At 45.7% G+C, this 20,226-nt stretch overlaps 1 protein-coding gene and 1 long non-coding RNA gene across 33 annotated transcripts in view; both read right to left on the bottom strand.

Annotated features, from left to right (window-relative positions):
* Nucleotides 1-392: 392 nt before the first annotated feature.
* The window catches only part of MFSD11 (major facilitator superfamily domain containing 11), a 52,757-nt gene continuing 32,923 nt past the window's right edge, over nt 393-20,226 (bottom strand). For 11 of the 32 annotated variants that reach the window (XM_077972973.1, XM_077972979.1, XM_015120456.3 and 8 more), the window contains 3 exons: nt 16,633-16,807; nt 15,168-15,303; nt 12,901-13,530 (listed from right to left, as the gene is read on the bottom strand). In XM_077972973.1, coding sequence (XP_077829099.1) covers nt 13,366-13,530; nt 15,168-15,303; nt 16,633-16,807 — 476 coding nt within the window. In that variant the 3' untranslated portion in view covers nt 12,901-13,365. Of the gene's footprint in view, nt 945-3,748; nt 4,042-5,821; nt 5,961-11,291; nt 11,403-12,900; nt 14,536-14,944; nt 15,341-16,609; nt 16,808-20,226 lie in introns of those variants that run through there. The other 21 variants (XR_013407315.1, XR_013407313.1, XR_013407312.1 and 18 more) reach the window with 12 other exon arrangements.
* LOC144335972 (uncharacterized) lies at nt 8,100-9,053 on the bottom strand. The gene is made up of 2 exons (XR_013407323.1): nt 8,840-9,053; nt 8,100-8,259 (listed from the first exon to the last, which is right to left on the bottom strand). It is a non-coding gene; the product is annotated as an uncharacterized LOC144335972 (long non-coding RNA).

Here is a 20,226-nt window from a genome sequence, read left to right as displayed (position 1 = left end):
GAGTAAGACGGTGTCTCAAAAAAAAAAAAAGAAAAAAAAGAAATATGAAGCCGAGCATGGTGGCTCATGCCTGAGGTCAGGAATTTGAGACCAGACTGGCCAACATGGTGAAACCCTGTCTCTACTAAAAACACAAAAATTAGCCAGGCATGGTGGCTCACACATCAGGAGGCTGAGCCAGGAGGATCACTTGAACCCAGGAGGCAGAGGTTGTAGTGAGTCAAGGAGCCAAGATCACGCCACTGTACTCCAGCCTGGGCAACAGAGTGAGACTCTGTCTCAAAAAAAAAAAAAGAAAAAAAGAAAGAAATATGAGTTTTAGAGAAAGGAGTTGTCTAATTATTTTACATGCTGGAAACCCAACCAAAATAACCCAAACGAACAAGCCAAAGTAATTATGTTACATTTTAATGAGAAATTAACTTTTCAAAGTTAACTATCTCTTAACCAATAAACATAATCCATATTCACAACCATGTTGATGAACAAAACCAAACCCCGTAAGATATTTAAAGAGGTTCATTCTGAGCCAGTATGAGTGACTATGGCTGGGAGAACAATCTCAAGAGGTCCTGAGAAAGTGTGGTCAGTTACAGCTTGGTTTCACACATTTAGGGAGACAGAAGTTGCAGGTCAAGATATAAATCAATACGTTAGAGTGGTAGTTAGGCAGAACTGGGCAGGGCAGGAGAGGGCCCCTACCAGGTCGTCAGGCAACCATCAGATGATGGTCAGGCAGTTGTTAAACTGTTTCTCTAAAATGATAATTGGTTGCAGCTGGTTCCAGGGACCCGCCGTCTCCCAGTAGATAGAAAATACCTGGAGCTAGTGATCAGCAGCTTCCTGATAAGATCTCAGGCGCTGGGCGAATCGGTTCACACATGTGCACTAAGAGGCAAAATGGGAGTTGAACTGGTATATGACCTTCCTCTGGGAATGTTCGACTGGTAAGAGAAAAATGCCTCAAATGAGCATACACACAACTTCAGTAAACACACTGCACATACGGTCCCTCCCAAGTGCTGGCAGGTCCCTGTGCACACAGACAGCCTGCCCCAAGGGGAAAATCAAGGGAGGAAAAACACAAACCCTGGAACCATGCCAATGTATAAAACCCCAAGTCCAAGGCTGAACAGGGCACTTGGATCCTCATGTTGCCCACTTGACCCTCTTCCAAGTGTACTTTCTTCCTTTCATTCCTGCTCTAAAACTTTTTCATTTTTTATTTTTTATTTTTTTGAGATGAAGTCTCTGTCACCCAGGCTGGAGTGCAATGGTGTGATCTCGGCTCACGGCAACCTCCGCCCTCTGGGTTCAAGCGATTCTCCTGCTTCAGACTCCCCAGTAGCTGGGGTTACAGGCGTGCATTACTAGGCCCAGCTAATTTTTCTATTTTTAGTAGAGATGGGGTTTCACCATGTTGGCCAGGCTGGTCTTGAACTTCCGACCTCAGGTGATGCACCCGCCTCAGCCTCCCAAAATGCTGGGCTTACAGGCGTGAGCTACCATGTCCGATCTTATTTATTGATTGATTTATTGATTGAGACGGAGTCTCGCCCTGTCACCCAGGCTGGAAAGCAGTGGTGCAATCCTCTTCCTGGGTTCAAGTGATTACCCTGCCTCAGCCTCCCAAGTAGCTGGGACTACAGGTGCATGCCACCATGCCTGGCTAATTGTTTTCTTGTTTTTAGTAGAGATGGGGTTTTGCCATGTTGGCCAGGCTGGTCTCGAACTACTGACCTCATGATCCACCCGCCTCGGCCTCCCAAAGTGCTGAGATTACAGGCATGAGCCACCACGCCCGGCCAGGAGTAAGAGTTTATTAAAAAGTTTGGCCAGGTGCGGTGGCTCATGCCTGTAATCCCAGCACTTTGGGAGGCAGAGGCAGGTGGATCACCTGAGATCAGGAGTTCGAGACCAGCCTGGTCAACATGGTGAAACCCCGTCTCTACTAAAAATACAAAAATTAGCCGGGCATGGTGGTGGGCGCCTGTAATCCCAACTACTCGGGAGGCTGAGGCAGAATAATTGCTTGAACCCGGGAGGCAGGGGTTGCAGGGAGCCGAGATCATGCCACTGCATTCCAGCCTGGGTGACACAGTAAGACTCTCAAAACAACAACAACAACAACAACAACAAAATATATACATATATATTTTGGGCTAGGCATGGTGTCTCATACCTATAATCCTAGCATTTTGGGAGGCTGAGGTGGTTGGATTGCCTGAGCTCAGCAGTTTGAAACCAGCCTGGACAACATGACAACACCCCATCTCTACTAAAAATACAAAAAATTAGCCAGGTGTGGTGGCATGCAACTGTAAACCTAGCTACACAGGAGGCTGAAGCATGAGAACCTCTTGAACCCAGGAGGTGGAGCTTGCAGTGAGCCAAGATCATGCCGCTGCATTCCAGCCTGGTGACAAGCCACTTCACTCCACTCTGTCTCAAAAACAAACAAACAAACACGTATTTGGGGGTAAAATATTTGTATTTCCTTCAGGTCTCCCATCTGTCATGTGATGCTATACCAGTCAGGCTGGAACTTGGTATCTTATTGCTACAGAGTCTGTTCTGTCAGTCTTAAGATTTCTGTTTTAATGTTAATACTAGTCAGTCGTGCCTAAACTCCGAAAAAGGTGGGTATAATAAGGCGGCTGACCTTCTTTCCCTGTCATGGCTGGGAACTGTTTTTCAGGTTTCTCTAGCATCCTCTGGACCCATTACGGGGTCTGTTCAGTCTGTTTGGGGTTGGGGGGTTAGGGTTTTATTTTTGGTTTTCATATCATTTCACTGCTGATTATATAACAAAACCTCATCGTATTATATTTACCCAACCATATGGCTGAAATTTGATCCAGCTTGACCAAGTCTTTCATTTTCTTAGAGGACCAAAAGTAACAGAACTAGACACTTAGGCCATACTGCAAAGAATATTTTCTTTCAATTACATAATGAATCTCTCAGTTTGAGAAAATAAGGAAGGATGTCCACATTCTACTGAAATCACTCACATCCAGTTGGGCATGGTGACTCACACCTGTAATCCTAGCACTTTGGGAGGCCAAGGTAGGTGGACCACCTGAGGTCAGGAGATCAAGACAAGCCAGGCCAATATGGTGAAACCCCATCTCTACTAAACATACAAAAAATTAGCTGGGCGTGGTGGCGGGCACCTGTAATCCCAGCTACTCAGAAGGCTGAGGCAGGAAAATCGCTTGAACCCGGGAGGCGGAGGTTGCAGTGAGTCGAGATCACACCACTGCACTTCAGCCTGGGCAACGAGTGAAACTTCATCTCAAAAAAAAGAAAAAAAAAGAAATCACTCACATCCTGTTATCCTTTGATACCTGTTATCCTTTGATATCTGTTTCTGGGAGTCATGCCTAGAAATAGGGGTTTGAGAGACATGAGAACCCTTGAGAATAATTTTGTTGTATTGATACAAAGCCTTCATGGGAAGATGTAGGATGGGGGAAACTAGAGATTCTCACCTATTAAAGTCATATACATAGCTTTCAAGAACAAGACAGAACAAATTTAAGAATTTGTGGCTCTAAAGGAAATGCCCTACAAAAATAAAACCAGGGCTAATGTCAAGGCTTTTTCCTCTATAGGATTTCCTCCATCATTTGTGATAGGAGGAAGTAATCTAACCTTGTTTATAAGCCCATTACGTAACACCAATTTGGCATCGTGCAGAAAAAAAGGTTAATACCACAGAAAAAATGGTTAATATCTATTGTTTGCAAGGTTGGTCCTGGGCTAGCCTCTGGGCTCAGAGTACTCCTCATCAACAGCTCACTGATAAGAGGGCTGTTTGCCTAGACTAGATAGTAAACACTGTGGCTAGCGGCCCGCACAGCCTGCACGGTGGTTCACACCTGTAATCTCAGCACTTTGGGAGGCCGAGGAGGGTGGATCATCTGAGGTCAGGAGTTTGGGACTGCCTGGCCAACATGGTGAAACCCCATCTCTACTAAAAACACAAAAATTAGCCCAGTGTGGTGGTGCGCCTGTAAATCCCAGCTACTCGGGAGGCTGAGGTGGGAGAACTGCTTGAACCCGGGAGGCAGGGGCTGCAGTGAGCTAATATCGTGCCACTGTACTCCAGCCTGGGTGACAGAGTGAGACTCTGTGTCAGAAAACAAAAATACAAAAAACACTGTGGCTAATGCTAAATTAACACCTGCTTTCCTTCTGGAGTATGGAATTTTGGTACCAGCCAGGCAGAGGCTGCCTATGTGACCAGACTTCAGTAAAAACCTTTGGTGCTGTGTCTCTAGTGGGCCTTCCTGGACAGAAACATGGCATACACACACGTTTCTGCATCTTTGTTGCTGGGGGAAGAGTGTGTTCTGTGTGACTCCTCGGATTGGAGAGGGCATAGGAAGCCTGTGCCTGGATTCCTGCAGGCTCTGCTGAGTCCTTTTCCTTAATATCCAGCTGTGCATTCTGACTGCATCACTGTGAGTTCAACACGTGCTGAGACTTGTGAGTCCTAGTGAATCCCCAAGTTAAGAGGGGGTCCTCGGCCAGGCGCGGTGGCTTATGCCTGTAATCCCAGCACTTTGGGAAGCTGAGGTGGGCAGATCACTTGAGGTCAGTTCGAGACCAGCCTGGCCAACATGGCAAAACCCTGTATCTATTAAAAATACAAAAATTAGCCGGGCATGGTGGTGCATGTCTGTAATTCCAGCTACTTAGGAAGGCTGAGGCAGGAGAATTGCTTGAATCCAGGAGGCGGAGGTTGCAGTGAGCTCAGATCGTGCCACTGTACTCCAGCCTGGGTGACAGAGCAACACTGTCTCAAAACAAAACAAAAAAAAGCCAGGCGTGGTGGCTCACACCTGTAATCCCAGCACTTTCGAAGGCTGAGATGGGTGGATCACGAGGTCAGGAGATGGAGACCATTCTGGCTAACACGGTGAAACCCCGTCTCTACTAAAAATACAAAAATTAGCCGGGCGCAGTGGCAGGCGCCTGTAGTCCCAGCTACACGGGAGGTTGAGGCAGGAGAATGGCGTGAACCCGGGAGGCGGAGCTTGCAGTGAGTGGGGATCGTGCCACTGCACTCCAGCCTGGGTGACAGAGCGAGACTCCGTCTCAAAAAAAAAAAAAAACATGGAAGACCTCCAGGAGTGCTTGTGTCTCAAGGAACACCTTTTTTTTTTTTTTTTTTTTGAGACGGAGTCTTGCTCTGTTGCCTATGCTGGAGTGCACTGGCTCAATCTCGGCTCACTGCAACCTCTGCCTTCCTGGTAAAAGCGATACTCATGCCTCAGTCTCCCGAGTAGGATTACAGGTGCCCACCACCACACCCAGCTAATTTTTGTATTTTTAGGAGACGGTATTTTACCATGTTGGCCAGGCTGGTCTCAAACTCCTGACCTCAGGTGATCCACCTGCCTTGGCCTCCCAAAGTGCTGGGATTACAGGCACGAGTCACCATGCCTAGCTGTTGTGATAAAATACTCATAAAATTTACCATCTTAACCATTTTGAAGTATACAGTTCAGTGGCATTAAATACATTACAATGCTGTGCAACCATGACCACTGCCCATCTCCAGAACTCATCTTGCACAACAGAAATTTTGCACTCATTAAACACTAGGCTGGGCGCAGTGGCTCATGTCTGCAATCCCAGCACTTTGGGAGGCCGAGGTGGGTGGATCACTTGAGTCTAGGAGTTCAAGACTCCTAGGTCAGTTCGAGATCAGCCTGGCCAACATGGCGAAACCCTGTCTCTACTAAAAATACAAAAATTAGCCTGGCAACATGGTGAAACCCTGTCTTTACAAAAAATACAAAAAAATTACCTGGGTGTGGTGGGATGCGCCTGTGGTCCCAAGCTACTCAGGAGGCTGAGGTGGGAGGACTGCTTGAGGCCAGAAGTTGGAGGTAGAAGTGAGCTATGTTTGTGCCACTGCACTCCAGCCTGGGTGACAGAGCAAGACCCTGCCTCAAAAACAAAAAATGAAGACAATAAACACTACCTCCTCACTTTTCCGCCCCCACCAGCCCACCATTCTACATCTAACTCCATGGATTTGTCTACTCTAGGTACCTCATATAAATGAAATCAAGCAGTATTTGTCTTTGTGTGACTGGCTTATCTCACTCAGCACAATAATGTCCTCAAGGTCCATCTATGCTATAACATGTGCCCAAATTTCCTTCCTTTGAAGGCTGAATCATACTTCATTGTATGGACATACATTTGGTTCCATCCACTGACGAATATTTAGTTTCTTCCCACTGTTAGGTAATTGTGAATACTACTGCAGTGACTGTGGGTGAAAAAATATCTCTGAGACCCTTTCAACTATTTTGTGTATATGCCCAGAGTGAAACTGCTGGATCATATGTAATTCTATTTTTAGTTTGTTGAGAATAACTCTTTTTTTTTTTTTGAGACGGAGTCTCACTCTGTTGCCCAGGCTGGAGTGCAGTGGTATGATCTCTGCTCGATATAACTTCTGTCTCCTGGGTTCCAGCGATTCTCCTGCCTCAGCCTCCTGATTAGCTGGGATTACAGGCACATGACACCACACCCAACTAATTTTTATATTTTTAGTAGAGATGGGGTTACACCATGTTGGCCAGCCAGGCTGGTCTCGAACTCCTGACCTCAAGTGATCCACCTGCCTCAGCCTCCCAAAGTGCTGGAATTACAGGCGTGAGCCACCATACCCGACTTGAGGATAACTGTCTTCTACGGCTGAATACTATTCCATCATATGGAGAAATCACAGTTTGTTTATCCATTCTTTTTTTTTTTTTTGAGATGGAGTCTCACTCTGTCACCAGGCTGGAGTGCAGTGGCATGATCTCAGCTCACTGCAACCTCTGCCTCCCAGGTTCAAGCGATTCTCCTGCCTCAGCCTCCCAAATAGCTGGGACTACAGGCGTGCGCCACCATGCCCAGCTAATTTTTGTATTTTTAGTAGAGATGGGGTTTCACTGTGTTGGCCAGGATGGTCTCGATCTCTTAACCTCATGATCTGCCTGCCTTGGCCTCCCAAAGTGCTGGGATTGCAGGCGTGAGCCACCATGCCTGGCCTGTTTATCCATTCTTCTACAGATGAATAACTTGAGTTGTTTTGACATTTTGGCTATTGTGAATAATGCAGCTATGAATATGGGTGTACAAATATCACCTCAAGTCTGCTTTTAACTCTTTTATGTATATACTCAGAAGTGAAATTATTGGATCACATGGTATTTCTAATTTTTTGAGGAACTGCCATACTGTTTTCCCAGTGGCTTCACCATTGTACATTTCCACACACAGTGCACGAGGGTTTCAGTTTCTCCACATCCTTGCCAACACCTTTCTTTTTTCTTTTCTTTTTTTTTTTTTTTTTTTTTGGATAGCAGCCATCCCAATGGGTGTGAGGATACAAAAAACTTGACTATTAACGGAGACTTATTTGTACTTTTATGAACTTAAAAACTCCCAAGGGAATCGGGCATGGGAGCTCACACCTGTAATCCCAGCACTTTGGGAGGCCAAGGTGGGCAGATCACGTGAGCTCAGGAGTTCGAGACCAGCCTGGCCAACATGGTGAAATCTCATCTCTACTAAAAATACAAAAAATAAGTTAGCTGGGCATGGTGGCAGGCATCTGTAATCCCAGCTACTCAGGAGTCTGAGGCAGGAGAATCGTTTGTACCCAGGAGGCAGAGGTTGCAGTGAGCCGAGACTGTGCCATTGCACTCCAGCCTGGGCAACAAGAGTGAAACTCCATCTCAAAAAACAAAAGACTCCCAAGGGACTTACTATAAGTCAACAAACATCAAACCAACCAACCAACAAAAATTCCTAGAGGAAAGAAATCCTTTGTGTGGGCAGCCGAAGCCCAGGTTTAAAGGCCTTCAAGTTGGGGTATGGGAAAACTGGGGAGGGGAGGGGGAATGTTTTCATACTCACAGAGAAAAACACCTGTGGTTCAATAAACGTTACTCAAGGTCTAAGCCAAATCTAAATATAGACAATACAAAACTTGCAGTAAAAGAGCAGGACATCCACACACACAAACAAGCACACACCCAATATGAAACTTGCAGTAAAAGAGCAGGGCATCCACACACACAAACAACTACCGCATTTACTTAGCTGCAAGCATGAAGACAAAAGTTTTGAACAGCATATATAAGACAAGCATAAAAATTAAACTATTTCATTGTCACATTTCGTCTTTTTAAAATTTTTTTTGAGCTGGAGTGCAGTGGCATGATCTTGGCTCACTGCAACCTCCACCTCATGGGTTCAAGCAATTCTTCTGCCTCAGCTTCCCGAGTAGTTGGGATTACAGGCGCCTGCCACCACGCGGCTAATTTTTGTATTCTTAGTAGAGATGGGGTTTCACCATGTTGGCCAGGCTGGTCTCGAACTCTTGACCTTGTGATCTGCCTGCCTCGGCCTCCCAAAGTGCTACGATTACAAGTGTGAGATACCGTGCCTGGCCCCACATTTCATCTTTAACTCAAATAATGCAAAGAATTTAAAAGATGACCTTAATGTTATACAGTCATCTAAAGAGTTAACTAAGATCAAAACTATAGACATAAGAACTGAATAAAAGCAGCTGGGCGCGGTGGCTCACACCTGTAATCACGGCACTTTGGGAAGCTGAGGTGGGAGAATCATGAGGTCAAGAGTTCAAAATCAGCCTGGCCAACATGGTGAAGCCCTGTCTCTACTAAAAAATACAAAAATTAGCCAGGCATGGTGGTGTGCACCTGTAGTCCCAGCTACTCGGAAGGCTGAGGCAGGAGAATTGCTTGAACCCGGGATGTGGAGGTTGCAGTGAGCCGAGTTCATACCACTGCACTCCAGCCTGGACAACAGAGCGAGACTCTGTCTCAAAAAAAAAAAAAAAAAAGGCTGGGCGCAGTGGCTCAAGCCTGTAATTCCAGCACTTTGGGAGGCCGAAGTGGGCGGATCACCTGAGGTCAGGAGTTCAAGACCAGCCTGACCAACATGGAGAAACCCCATCTCTACTAAAAATACAGAATTAGCTGGGCGTGGTGGCACATGCCTGTAGTCCCAGCTACTTGGGAAGTTGAGGCAGGAGAATCGCTTGAACCTGGGAGGCAGAGGTTGCAGTGAGCTGAGTTCGTGCCATTGCATTCCAGCCTGGGCAACAAGAGTGAAACTCCGTCTCAAAAAAAAAAAAAAAAAAGAACTGAATAAAAGCAAAACAAACTCCCCACAGGGGGAAAAGAAAAAATAAAAAAGAAAGCATAGTAGCTCATTCCTGTAATCCCAGCACTTTGGAAGGCCGAGGCAGGAGGATCACTGGAGCCCAGGATTTCGAGGCCAGCCTGGGCAAGATAAGAAGACACTGTCTTTACAAAAAAAAAAAAAAATTATCCAGGCATGGTGGTACATGCCTGTGGTCCTAGCTACTTGGGAGGCTGAGGCAGGAGTATTGCTTGAGCCCAGGAGGTCGAAACTGCAGTGAGCCATGATTCTGCCACTGTGATCCAGCCTGGGCAACAAAGTGAGACGCTGTCTCTAACAAAAAAGTGAGTACAAAACTGATAATGAATACTACAGCACAAAGCAAGTAGGAGGCAACCTAGGAAAAGTTGCGTTCCTGCCATACTGCATACAGCACTTCACTCCATTTCCTTTCCCTGTTGACAATAATCACCAGGAATCCTAGGGGTGACAAGATGCCATGGCTTCCTCAGATTAAAATTCTCAGTGTCATTAACAGAGGTGGCTTCACCTCCTTCTGCCAGCAGGATTGTACAGATCCATTATGAGCAAACAGAACAAGGGCCTGGAGAATGCAGGGCTTGGGAAAAAGGACCCAGTTGTCACCTTCCATGTAAGTCTCATTGTGACAGGTGGCAAGGTGGGCAGCCTTGTAAGATGCTCCCCACCAATGCCCTCCCCTGAGGATAGGCTGGAACTAGTGACTGGCACCGAACAGACAGAGTGCAGCGGTGATGAAGTTATAAGAGACTGCAGCTTTTGTCCTGCTCTGCTCTCTCCGGCTGTCCTTGCTTGTGTCCTTTGATGGAGACAGCTGCCATGTTGTGGGCTGCCCTGAAGACTACTCCGTAGCAAGACGAAGGGCAGAGGGCAGTCTTTAGCCAATAGCCATAAGAAACCAAGACCCTTGGCCTGACAGCCTGTGAGGAACTGACTCCTGCAACAACTACATGAGTGAGCAGAGAAGCAGGCCCTCCCCCAGGGAAGCCTGGAACACACCTTCACTGCAGCCCGGAGGGACACTGCGCCCAGGACTCAGCTCAGCCATGCCCAGATTCCCGACCCACAGAAACTGTGATGAAATAGATGTGTGTTATTTTAAGTGGCTACGTTTTGGGGTAATTTGTTATGGCACATTAGAAAACTAATACACCTTGATAAATAATGTGCTTAAAGAGATAATAAATCACTACTTTTAAGTCTAAAAGGGCATTTGTAAATTATTTATATAGGATCGACTAAGCCACTGGAGGTTATATCAACTTCAAAAAGGAAAACCAGAATTTCAACATCTGGAACCACCGGGTGCAGTGGCTCATGCCTGTAATCCCAGCACTTTGGGAAGCTGAGGCAGGTGGATCGTGAGGTCAGGAGTTCGAGACCAGCCTGACCAACATGGTGAAACCCCATCTCTACTAAAAATACAAAAATTAGCCAGGTGTGGTGGCGCATGCCTGTAATCCCAGATACGCAGGAGGCTGAGACAGGAGAATCGAACCTGGGAGGTGGAGGCTGCAGTGAGCCGAGATTGCACCACTGCACTCTAGCCTGGATGACAGAGTGAGACGCTGTCTCAAAAAACAAACACACACTCACACACACACACACACACACACACACACACACACACCCCAGCCAAAAAAACAACAAAAAAAAGTGAGCTATTGCTAGGTACAGTGGCTCTTGCTTATAATCCCCCCAGCACTTTGGGAGGCCATGGTGAGAGGATCACTTAAGCCCAGGAGTTCAAGATCAGCCTGAGCAACATAGGGAGACTGTCTCTACTAAGATTTTGAAAAAACAAAAAACTGAGCTCTCTCATTTACATGAAATGTTCAGAATAGGCAAATCTATAGAGACAGAAAGTAGATTCGTGGTTGCCATGCCAGATGAGAAGGAATGACTGCTGACAGGCAGCGACCGCTTTTTGGGGTGATAAAATGTCCTGGAATTAGATCATTGTGGTGGTTATGCAACCTTGTGAATGTACACTTTAAAATGGGACATTTTTACGGTTTCTGGATTTGATTTCAATGTAAAAAAAAAAATTAAGTGAACTCTTTTTTTTTTTTTTTTTTTGAGACGGAGTCTCACTCTGTCGCCCAGGCTGGAGTGTAGTGGCCAGATCTCCGCTCACTGCAAGCTCCGCCTCCCGGGTTCACGCCATTCTCCTGCCTCAGCCTCCCGAGTAGCTGGGACTACAGGCACCTGCCACCTCGCCCGGCTAGTTTTTATTTTTTAGTAGAGACGGGGTTTCACCGTGTTAGCCAGGATGGTCTCGATCTCCTGACCTCGTGATCCGCCCATCTCGGCCTCCCAAAGTGCTGGGATTACAGGCTTGAGCCACCGAGCCCGACCTAAGTGAACTCTTATGGAGGGAAGCTAACACTTCCATTTCAACATCTCCCCAAATAGTTATGCTCCATTCCCGCACACAAGATGATAGACTGGCACTGATCGAGGGGGACACATAAATGATGGCGTGACATTGGCCTGATGACACAGCTCAGATCTCACTCCAGGTTTGTTTGGGGGTTTCTGCATTGCATCTTTCCAGGAAAATTGCTAGCAAAAGTCCTCCCCCAGTAAATACATTTGTCTTTTTCAATGTTTTTGTTGTTATAGATGTTACATTCCTGTTCTTAAGACTTAAAGGACCAGGCGTGGTGGCTCACCCCTGTAATCCCAGCACTTTGGGAGGCGGAGGCAGGTGGATTGTGAGGTCAGGAGTTCGAGACCAGCCTGGCCAACATAGTGAAACACCATCTCTACTAAAAATTAGCCAGGTGTGGTGGCACCCACCTGTAATCCTAGCTAGCTGGGAGGCTGAAGCACGAGAATTGCTTGAACCCGGGAGGCAGAGGTTGCAATGAGTTGAGATTGCGCCACTGCACTCTAGCCTAGGCAAACAGAGTGAGACTCTGTCTCTAAATAAATAAATAAATAAATAAATAAATAAATAAATAAAAATTTTAAAAAAGACTTAAGACAATTTTTACCTTATTTCATAATACTTAATTGGCCACTCCTTGCTATGAGCTGCAAGGTAAGAAAACTTATCAAACAAAACATTTACAGAGGAAGACATATTTTCAAAATCAAGATTTCATTTCAGCATCTTATTTTTCATTATTTTAAAAAATTATCATTATTATTCTTTTCTTTTCTGTTTTTTTTTTCTTTTCTTTTCTTTTGAGATGGAGTTTCGCTCTGGTCACCCAGGCTGGAGTGCAATGGCACGATCTCAGCTCACTGCAACCTCTGCCTCCCAGGTACAAGCGAATTCTCTTACCTCAGCCTTCCTAGTAGCTAGGATTACAGGCATGCACCACCAAACCCAACAAATTTTTGTATTTTTAGTAGAGATGAGATTTCACCATGTTGGCCAGGCTGGTCTCAAACTCCTGACCAAAGGTGATCCACCCACCTCAGCCTCCCAAAGTGGTGTGATTATACGCATGAGCTACTGTGCCCGGCCTATTATTATTTTCAAGACAGGGTCTCACTCTGTTGCCCAGCCTGGAGTGCAGTGGTGTGATCATAGCTCACTACAGCCTCAAACTGCTGGGCTGAAGTGATCCTTCTGTCTCAGCTTCAAACTCCTGGGCTGAAGTGATCCTTCTGTCTCAGCCTCCCCAGCAGCTGGGAGTATAAGTGTGCACCACATCACCCAGCTTTGCTATTTATTTAAATGTCATTCCCCAACACATATCAGGAGTGACATATGCTTCCCATGATTACATAGCAAAACATACTCCATAGCCAGAAAAAATATTTATATGACATACGGCCTAGTATTCTAAATCAAGGCAGGATCTTCCAACACGAGCAGGAGGGAAAAGAAAACATGTACATTCTATAACATGATTATAAGAATTGAGATAGATGAAATGAAAAACAACATCTTTGAACAATTACAGTTGACAGAACAGCTTTCCCTTATTCCACTTGCTTTAAATAACTCATATCTGTAAACTTGAACACCAACTCTGGCTGATTGAACAGTCTTAATCCCTTGATTTTCCATACTGAACATCACCCAATATATAGTGAAGATCAAAGGCGACTTCTTCCACCAAGCTCTGTGTCCAGCTGTGTTTCTGAGGTCACACGTGTCCCCTCATGGACACCAGATCAGATACTTCGGTAGTCAGAGCCGCGGGCTACAAAGGCGGCAGCTTCCCATTCCACAGTGAAGAATGAAATTGTTCCAAAAAACCCAAATATCACCATGACCAGGAGTTGCCAGTGAAGAAGAAGGTAGTTGCTGTAGAAAAATGCCACGGCTGCGCAAATAGACTAAGAACAAACAAAACAAATCACAACAGGCACACCGGGGGCCATGCTGAGCCACAATTAGCCCCTAGCCCCACTCCTATCCGGCCCCAAGGACACCTGGAACTGGCAGTGCTTTCTATTCTTTCTGCATCTAGGTATGACTTCCTCAGTCACTGACTCACAAACATGCACCATAAATTCCTGCTACAATCCCTGGTATTTAAAACAGCATTTTGGCCAGGTGTGGTGGTTCATGCCACCCAACACTTTGGGAGGCCAAGGTGGGAGAAATGCTTGAGCCCGGAAGTTCAAGACCAGCCTGCACAACATGGCAAGACCCCATCTCTATAAAATAAAATAAAATGAAAAAAAACAGCATTTTGTGGAAAATTGGAGTAACAAGAATGTACAGAGTAAGAAATACACTTGTCTGTATTACGAGTGAATAGAATTCTGGTATCTAAGGAAGGAAATCTCTAATCAGAGCCATAGAGACCAGAACGTAAAATCTGTTACACAAAAAATCTTACTGCTCATGGCTTCCTAATTCTATTCAAAAATCCTTTTAAATCCCCAACTTTTGTTTAAAAAACATAAGACAAAAGCAAAAAAAAAAAAAAAAGAAGAAACAAAAAAAATAAAATAAAATAAAATAAGAAACACAGTGTAGCCAGGGCGGTGGCTCATGTTTATAATCCCAGGACTTTGCAGGGCCCAAGCGGGCGGATCACTTGAGGCCAGTAGTTTACGACCAGCCTGGCCCAAATGGCGAAACCTCATCTCTACCAAAAATATAAAAACTTAGCTGAACGTGGTAGTGCATGCCTGTAATCCCAGCTACTTGGGAGGCAGAGATTGCACTGAGCCAAGATCATGCCACTGCACTCCAGTCTGGACTACAGAGTGAGACTGTCTTTTTTTTTTTTTTTTTTTTGAGACGGAGTCTCGCTCTGTCATCCAGGCTGAAGTGCAGTAGCTTGATCTCAGCTCACTGCAAGCTCCGCCTCCTGGGTTCACACCATTCTCCTGCCTCAGCCATCCGAGTAGCTGGGACTACAGGCACGTGCCACCACGCCCAGCTAATTTTTTTAATATTTTTAGTAGAGATGAGGTTTCACCATATTAGCCAGGATGGTCTCAATCTTGTGACCTTGTGATCTGCCCGCCTTGGCCTCCCAAAGTGCTGGGATTACAGGCTTGAGCCGTGGTGCCCGGCCGACTTTGTTTTTAAAAAAAAAAAAAAAAAACAGGCCAGGTGCAGTGGCTCACACATATAATCCCCAGCACTTTGGCAGGCCAAGGCGGGTGGATCACCTGAGGTCAGAAGTTCAAGACCAGCCTGATCAACATGGTGAAACTCCACCTCTGCTAAAAAGAAAAAAAAAAACACAAAAATTAGCCAGGCGTGGTGGTGTGTGCCTGTAATCTCAGCTACTCGGGAGGTTAAGGCAGGAGAATTGCTTGAACCTGGAAGGCGGAGAATGCAGGGAGTCAAGATTGCGCTACTGCACTCCAGCCTGAGTGACAGAGAGAGACTCTATCAAAAAAAATAAAAGGAAATAAAAATTAAAACCACGATACAAATAACCAAGAAAAACAAGGTAATACACAAAGGAAAGAGCCCTACGTCAAACACAGTCGCAATCTGAAGAGGTTACCTGAACAAACTTGAAGATGGCAAATGCTGGGGCACTGTCTTCAGAATACAGAAAGCCCAAGATACTAAGCAGCTGGGTATTAAAGCAGCTGTCTCCAAGGCCCAACAGAAAACTGCAGAGAATGGCAACTTCTTTGCTGAAGAAAACAAAAATCAATTTAGTATGAGCAATATCTGCTAGAGCCATTTAAAATATACAAGCAACCCACCCACAAAAGCATTCTACCTGCAAGTTTTAAATCCTATGAAACAAAAATAAAGACAAAGCTGGCGCAGTGGCTCATGCCTGGAATCCCAGCACTTTGGGAGGCTGAGGTGGGCAGATCACTTGAGGACAGGAGTTAGAGACCAGCCTGGCCAAGATGGCAAAACCCCACCTCTACTAAAAATACAAAAATTAGCTGAGCATAGTGGCGCGTGCCTGTAATGCCAACTACTCGGGAGGCTGAGGCAGAAGAATCACTTGAACCCCGGAGGCAGAAGTTGCAGTGAGTGGAGATCGCGCCACCTCAGGAGGCTGAGGCACCAGAATTGCTTGAACCTCAGAGGCGGAGGTTGCAGTGAGTGGAGATCACGCCACTTGCATTCTAGGCTTGCAGACAGAGTGGGACTCTGTCTCAAAAAAGATAATAAATAAATAAATAAATAAATAAAGACTAGAATTTATAAGGTAAGAATTTGTGCTCAAATGCACACACCTTTACATTCTAACAAACTCTGGTCTCACCCATTTGTGAAGAAAACGCAGGTTGAGTATCCCTTATCAAGACCAGAAGTGTTTCAAATCTTCTTTTCAGGTTTTGGAACACCTGCATTATACTGACCAGTTAGGTAATTTTAATCTGATAATCTGTAATCTGAAATGTTCTAATAAGCACCTCCCTTTGAGCATCATGTTGCCCCTCGAAAAGTTTCGGATTTTGGAGCATGTCGGATTTCAGATTTTCAGATGCAACATACTCAGTTTGTATAGTTTTGTGGGCTGGGCTTCCCTTGGATTTGTGGAGCTGGACACAAATGTCTGCATTTATAATGAACTTGAGAGTTGAGTGTACTAAACCAATATCCTCAAACGTTATATAAACTGCTCTGGAAGGACTGAATGGCCTCCCCAGTTGCCAGGTTTTCCCTCGCTCCTCTTTGATCTTCCTCCAGGCCCTAATATCTGGATATTTCACTGCTCAAGAAGCAGAGATAAAAAATTCAAATCAGATACTCATGTGCTCCTTCAAGGATCAAGAAAAACATTTAGTGGGGGAAGAGGTTAAAACCAACCATTACAAAAATAACTTAGGATTCTCTAAGGATTCCTATTTAAACTCAGTCTGACTCCATGAACACTTGACAGATGACCTTAGAGAGACACCAGGCTCTCTGAAGAGGATTAACTGCTCCACTTTCAATATCTAGCCATCCGTTACCTCACACCCGTCCTCAAGTGACTAGAGAAATGACAGCCACTATACCTGGATTTGATGTAAGCACTGCTGTCAGTTCCTTTAACAGGAGCAATCGGGGCATCTCCAGGCATGTTGAGAAATATTAGATAAAAAGCTATAAAGTGCACCAGGATGCCCAACAGCACAACTGGATTTCTACCAAAACGATTGTTCTTGCTCAGCAGGCCGAAGAGGCTTCCACCTACAAGTCAAGACGGCAGAAACATCACTAACGTTGCTGAAACATTACACACCCAGGCCTGAGCTATCCACCAAGGAGCCAAGGAATAAACATTCTCACTTGTTAAATTTCTTCAAAAAATCCAACACCTCAGCACTTGCAGACAATGATAATGATGACCAAGCATCAACGATTAGAACAAAAAAGTAAGGTATCAAAATGACTTGCATTTCTATCCAGGAACATTCTTGTATTTCTTCTCTGTGAATTATTGTACCCCGCAAGCTATCCCCTTTGACCTGTAGCTTATAACAGAAATAAAATAAGGACACAACTTGTCATTACGACCATGTTTTTGTTGTAATCATAGCCAAACAAGCCAAGGTATCACACTGAAAGGCAGTCATTATGGATTCTGAGAATTATGTGTGAGCTCCGAAGAGGAGTCGGAGAGGCCTTGGAAGACTCAGCAGCCAGAACAGCTAAGGATGTCTCAAGAGCTGACAGGAGAGTCCTCAACAGTGAGAAGGGAAGAACTCTGTAACTGAAAGGAGGAAGACTATGGGGCATGACCTTTACAATTTTTAAGTGATTTCTACCCCAGAAATCTATACCAGCAAACCTATATATCAAAAGTGAAGGATGGCTGGGTGCAGGGTCTCATGCCTGTAATCCCAGCATTTTGGGAGGCCAAGGTAGGAGAACTGCTTGAGGCCAGGAGTTCCAAACCAGCCTCAGCAATAAAGCAAGACTCTTTTATAAAAAAATAAAGAAAACATTGTATATATATTTTAAAAAGTGGGCCAGGTGTGGTGGCTCACACCTGTAATCCCAGCACTTTGGGAGGCCAAGGCGGGCAGATCACCTGAGGTCAGGAGTTCGAGACCAGCCTGGCCAACATGGTGAAACCCTGTCTCTACTAAAAATACAAAAATTAGCCAGGTGTGGTGGCACATGCCTGTAGTCCCAGCTACTTAAGAGGTGGAGGCAGGAGAATCACTTGAACCCGGGGGGCAGAGGTTGCAGTGAACCGAGATCACGCCATTGCACTCCAGCATGGACGCCACAGTGAGACTGTCTTAAAAAAATAAAAAAAATTTTAAAAATGAAAAAAGTTGCTGGGCGCAGTGGCTCATGCCTGTAATCCCAGCACTTTGGGAGGCCAAGGTGGGCAGATCATGAGGTCAAGAGATCGAGACCAGCCTGACCAACATGGTGAAACCTTGCCTCTACTAAAAATATAAAAATTAGCTGGGCGTGGTGGCATGCGCCTGTAGTCCCAGCCACTCAGGAGGCTGAGGCAGGAGAATCGCTTGAACTCAGGAGGCAGAAGCTGCAGTGAGCCAAGATTGTGCCACTGCACTCCAGCCTGGCAACCGAGCGAGACTCCGTCTGGGGGAAAAAAAAAAAAATTAAAAAGTGAAGGTGAGCAGCAAAAACAAAACAAAACAAAAAAACCCTGCCTAGAAAATGGGCAAAAGATATGCACATACATGTCACCAAAGGAGATATAAAGAGGATAAATAAACACATTAAAAGATGTTCAACATCATTACCCATTAAAGAAAGTAAAACCACAATGAAACATAACTACACATCTATCACAATCGCTAACATCAAAAATAGTGATAACACCAAATGCTGGCAAGGATTCAGAAAAACGGAACCACTCATACATTGCTGGTACAGCCACTCTGGAAAATATTTGGCAGTTCCTCTCAAGAGTAGGCAACAGGCCGGGCGCGGTGGCTCAAGCCTGTAATCCCAGCACTTTGGGAGGCCGGGACGGGTGGATCACGAGGTCAGGAGATCCAGACCATCCTGGCTAACACGGTGAAACCCCGTCTCTACTAAAAAATACAAAAAATTAGCCAGGCGAGGTGGCGGGCGCCTGTAGTCCCAGCTATTCCGGAGGCTGAGGCAGGAGAATGGCGTGAACCCGGGAGGCAGAGCTTGCAGTGAGCTGAGATCCGGCCACTGTACTCCAGCCTGGGCGACGGAGCGAGACTCCGTCTCAAAAAAAAAAAAAAAAAAAAAAAAAAAAAGAGTAGGCAACAGAGGGAGAAAGAACCCAGGCGGAGCCCAGCAGCCTCCATGGATTGAAGAGACGGGGATGTGAATCTAGGGATATCAGGGTAACTAGAGTTCACAGACAACGGTATCAGAAAGGAGAGCGACACAGAAAAACAATTCCAGAGAGCTGCAGACAGTCCCCCTGACTCTTCAGCTGAGGACTGATCAGCACATAAAGGGAGCAAATTAGCAGAAGCCAGGGAAAGAACCAGCCAAGAGGATTAGTGGTACTAGGGCTCCGCCCTCGGCTGGGTATAGTGTCTGGCCCACCAGCCACTTAAAAGCTTATGATTCACAGGAACTGGGTGGAGCACACAGAAGGGTCTTCCCTTAGAAGCAGGAAATAATTGGCCCTAGACTGAGTAATGCTGCAGTCTTGCCCAACAAATCTTAAAAGGTACGCTGTTTTCAATGAAATGAACTACATCTAAGAACAAAGCTCAAAAATACTGACAGGAGGGCCGGGCGCGGTGGCTCATGCCTGTAATCCCAGCACTTTGGGAGGCCAAGGTGGGTGGATCAAGAGGTCAGGAGATCAAGACCAGCCTGGCCAACATGGTGAAACCCCATCTCTACCACAAATACAAAAATTAGCCAGGTGTGGTGGCGGGTGCCTGTAGTCCCAGCTACTTGGGAGGCTGAGGCAGGAGAACTGCTTGAACCCGGGAGGCGAAGGTTGCCGTGAGCCGAGACCGAGCCACTGTACTCTAGCCTGGGTGACAGAGCAAGACTCTGTCTTTAAAAAAAAAAAGAAAAAGTAAAGAAGGGAAAGTGTTAACAATAGGTGAATCCTGTTAAAGGATATTCAGATGTTCTTTGCACTATTCTTATTTTTGCAATTTCTTTTTTTGTTTTGGTTTTTTGACTTTTTTGAGACAAAGTCTTGCTCTGTCGCCCAGGCTGGAGTGCAGTGGTGTGATCTGGGCTCACTGCAACCTCCCATTTCAGCCTCCCAAGTAGCTGGGACTACAGGAATACGCCACTACACCTGGCTAATTTTTGTACTTTTTTTGTAGAGATGGGGTTTTGCCATGTTGCCCAGGTTGGTCTCAAACTCCTGAGCTCAAGCAATCTGCCCACCTCAGCTTCCCAAAGCTCTAGGATTACAGGTGTGAGCACTGCACCTGGCCTATTTTTGCAATTTCTTATCAATTTGAAATTATTTTTTCAAAAAGGCAGGCAGCCTACAGAAAGTGAGTTTCTTCCCAGGTGGTCTACAGGCAGACACTAAACAAGCACTTACCAGACAGACTACCCTGCACCGACTCACCATGGCTAAGCTTCGTCTGCCATTTATATACCCTTAACTCCCAACATCAGTCTCCGGCCCACGAGTCCCTCCTGAGCATCAGCCTGCATTTCCCACT

Source organism: Macaca mulatta, chromosome 16 (assembly GCF_049350105.2).
Source record: "Macaca mulatta isolate MMU2019108-1 chromosome 16, T2T-MMU8v2.0, whole genome shotgun sequence".
Lineage (NCBI taxonomy): Eukaryota > Metazoa > Chordata > Mammalia > Primates > Cercopithecidae > Macaca > Macaca mulatta.
Note: the sequence above shows the minus strand (reverse complement) of the source record. Positions and strands in the feature narration are given on the sequence as shown.